The 4,143-nt window shown below is 34.4% G+C and overlaps 1 protein-coding gene across 1 annotated transcript; it reads right to left on the reverse strand.

Annotated features, from left to right (window-relative positions):
* Positions 1-1,047: 1,047 nt before the first annotated feature.
* On the reverse strand, positions 1,048-3,573 carry LOC107426820 (adhesin AWP1). The gene is made up of 2 exons (XM_025077058.3): positions 3,382-3,573; positions 1,048-2,840 (listed from the first exon to the last, which is right to left on the reverse strand). The coding sequence occupies exons 1-2, from the start codon at positions 3,556-3,558 to the stop codon at positions 1,242-1,244; spliced, it is 1,776 nt and encodes a 591-aa protein (XP_024932826.3). The 5' UTR covers positions 3,559-3,573; the 3' UTR covers positions 1,048-1,241.
* Positions 3,574-4,143: the final 570 nt, after the last annotated feature.

Genomic DNA, 4,143 nt, shown 5'->3' on the forward strand with positions numbered 1-4,143 from the left:
AGCCTACCCAGAATAAAAATATCATAAAATGGTGATAAGCTTGAGAAACATCTCAATGACACTCTACAAGGTATGTATGGAACTCCAAGTTGCTCATAAAAAATAAAAAATAAAAAGTAAAAAAAATGAAACAGAGCTGCAAGTATTTTTTTTCTTGTCCTAGCTACTTTCTCCTTCAACCAATCTCCAAATGTCCCGAATAGCAAATGGCAATGCAAACAAATACGGAACCTTGACTCAATGCAAACAAATACAAAACCTCAATTCAAAATATTTATAGTTAATATATGATTATTTATGGTCAAAGTTAGTGAGTCTTAAACAGATTCCATCTCATATTCAATTCCATTTTCCAAACACATAGCAAGCACAAATACAATAGTTAGATAGAAAAGGCTTACATATAGAATTCTCCACCCAGTTTATACTTCTTCTTATGCCATTAAAAAACAACAAGTCCTAGTTCAGTTTACTTTACTTGACAAAAGAAAAGCTGATCTAAACTCTGAGATGGGTATTAAAAGAGATTCCATAATGAACAACATAAAAAGGGAAATTCTCAAAATGCTAAAACAAGCCCATTGTTTAAACTCCTATAAGGCATTTTGTGCCATTATTACAAAATGGCATGCTAATGTGAGGTTGACATTCATTGTCACTAAGCCATGCTTGATAATGTGACAATGCTCATTATTGTCACAGTCGTTGGCCATTCAATGACAATTTCTTTCTTTTGTGTCAATTGAAAATTTGTAGAAATTGGTCAGATTTTTTGTAATAGAAGCTTTTCAATCTAATAACCACAACAATTGTAGTATAATTTGTCAACATTTCATTTTTACTAATTGATTTAGGAAATTATATTGATTAAATATATATATATATATATATAACTAATTGATTTTCAAAAATTAATTAATACGACAAAGAATACTAAATATAACGTAAAATACTTTGCAACCATTAACTCTAGCTTGTTGTTAAGGTTTATGAACTTGGCAATTAAGTCTCAAACCACTCATGTAAAACTAGAGAAGGACGCAGATATAAAAGAAGCCATACAAGGTTATTTAACTAGAAAATAGCATACATAGAACATACATCATTCAAGGTACTAATACAATTTGCCATATACCGGCATTTACAAACTTCAAAGTACAATCCCTTTTTTTTTATTATAACAATAAAGATCCTCTTGATAGGATTTTTTATTGAAGTTTGATTTTCCTTATCATCTGCTTCTACATTTCATTGGTCAGTGGAAGATTTTTGGTGGCACCTTCTTCATTGGCTTTAGAGTTTTGGTCACCATTTTGGTTACCACGGTAAAAAGGGACAGCAGATGATGGATCAACAGATTGATTGTTTTGGTTACTATGGTAAAAAGGGACAGCGGATGATGGATCTATATAAAGGCCATTTTTGTTTCTGTAGTAAAAAGGGACAGCAGATGATGGATCAACAAAAAAGCCATTTTTATTTCCGTGGTAAAAGGGGACAGCGGATGATGGGTCAACAGATTGACCATTTTGGTTACCATGGTAAAAAGGGACAGCAGATGATGGGTCAACAAAAAAGCCATTTTTGTTTCCATGGTAAAAGGGGACAGCGGATGATGGGTCAACAGATTGACCATTTTGGTTACCATGGTAAAAAGGGACAGCGGATGATGGATCAACAAAAAAGCCATTTTTGTTTCCATGGTAAAAAGGGACAGCAGATGATGGGTCAACAGATTGGCCATTTTGATTACCACGATAAAAGGGGACAGCGGATGATGGATCTACAGAAAGGCCATTTTTGTTTCCATGGTAAAAGGGGACAGCGGATGATGGGTCAACAGATTGGCCATTTTGGTTACCACGATAAAAGGGGACAGCGGATGATGGATCTACAGAAAGGCCATTTTTGTTTCCATGGTAAAAGGGGACAGCGGACGATGGGTCAACAGATTGGCCATTTTGGTTACCACGGTAAAAGGGGAGAACGGATGATGGATCTACAGAAAGGCCATTTTTGTTTCCATGGTAAAAGGGGACAGCGGATGATGGGTCAACAGATTGGCCATTTTGGTTACCACGGTAAAAGGGGAGAACGGATGATGGATCTACAGAAAGGCCATTTTTGTTTCCATGGTAAAAGGGGACAGCGGATGATGGGTCAACAGATTGGCCATTTTGGTTACCACGGTAAAAGGGGAGAACGGATGATGGATCTACAGAAAGGCCATTTTTGTTTCCATGGTAAAAGGGGACAGCGGATGATGGGTCAACAGATTGGCCATTTTGGTTACCACGGTAAAAGGGGAGAGCGGATGATGGATCTACAGAAAGGCCATTTTTGTTTCTATGGTAAAAGGGGACAGCGGATGATGGGTCAATAGATTGGCCATTTTGGTTACTGCGGTAAAAGGGGACAGCGGATGATGGATCTACAGAAAGGCTATTTTTGTTTCCGTGATAAAAGGGAACAGCTGATGATGGATCAACAAATTGGCCATTTTGGTTACCACGGTAAAAGGGGACAGCGGATGATGGATCTACCGAAAGGCCATTTTTGTTTCCATGGTAAAAGGGAACAGCGGATGATGGGTCAACAGATTGGTCATTTTGGTTACCACGGTAAAAAGGGACAGCAGATGATGGATCTACAGAAAGGTCATTTTTATTTTCATGGTAAAAGGGGACAGCAGATGATGGGTCAACAGATTGGCCATTTTTGTTACTGCGGTAAAAAGGGACAGCGGATGATGGATCTACAGAAAGATCTTTAACTACTTGCTCCACAACAGTCTTCACATATTCAGCAGGCTCTTTTCTTGCTGTGATGGTACTTGACAACTGCAATAAAATATATAAGAGTTATAATCAAAGTAAATAAGCCATTAATCGTTTCTCTCAATAAAATCAAAAGCATAATGTATATGCATAAATCATATGTTTCCCATTTCATTATCGTTGCTATTTTCAGGTAATTGGATTTGTAGCATAAGAGAAATGGTTACTAGAAGAAGTAATATGAGAAGGTCATGAAGAGGAGCAAATATGTATTTTCATCATTAATATCAACTTAAGAAAAATGTCTAGTAATTTTCTTCCTAGTTGACTAGCATACTAAGTCTATGAAAATTTGTTTATAGCTAGTTTATCACATAGTACCATCACAAAAAAGGGTCTAGTAACAAATTTTATAGCTTTTAGTGATAAATATGTCTTATTAGCAACATTCTTAGCTAAAAACAAAAATTTTTTTTTTGGGCCACAAATACATATTTTTAATGATAATTTCTATGTTTATAGCCAAGTGTTTTTATTATTATACATGGATTAGAGTTTTTTAGTGACACTGAATTAACAGAAATATGATCGTTGTGATGCCTACCAGAAGAAGTGAAGAGAAGGCTAGGAGCGCAAAGAAACTTTTCATCTTTATGACAAGTTGGATTTGGAAAAGCTCGAAGTGCGATGCGATGATGCGTTCTTTTTTTGGTAAAGTGCGAAGGTGCGTTGTTGCTGAATGGTGAAGAGGCTGTGTGTAGCTCTCGGTATTTATAGACATGCCCCGTATGGGCTATTAATCACTCTGCATGTAAATCCAAATATACATTATCTAATGTCAAAATTACAGGACTACCCCTCAACTTTTGTTTCAATTTGTTTGATAGGTTTTTTCACTTTATGTCCAATTGGTCACTCTCCCTTACTATCAAATATATATAATGAAAGAGGATTTAACAATGATATCTACAACTTTCTAACTTAAAGATATAAGTAAACTTAATTTATTTATTCTCAAATTAAAAAATTAAAGATGTTCTAATTAGAGCTTTTTTTTATTATCATTTACAATAATATTTTTCTTTATCCCAATATCTTGAAAGATTATGGATATAAATAATTTACCAATTAAGCCAGCATTGCTTGAATTTTTTATTTTTTTTTTGGTAACTTCATATATCTAAATACATCACATGCATAAACAATCATAAGTGTTTACCTTGGAATAATATTGTGACTTGGTAAATCATAAAAGAACTATATTATTAATTATTTAAAATTAAAAAACTTAGTTGGGAATGTTTTACCATATTATTGTATCTTTGATTGTAAATTGGAAAATATAGTTCTTAAAAATCAAATCTAT

Source organism: Ziziphus jujuba, chromosome 9 (genome assembly GCF_031755915.1).
Source record: "Ziziphus jujuba cultivar Dongzao chromosome 9, ASM3175591v1".
Lineage (NCBI taxonomy): Eukaryota > Viridiplantae > Streptophyta > Magnoliopsida > Rosales > Rhamnaceae > Ziziphus > Ziziphus jujuba.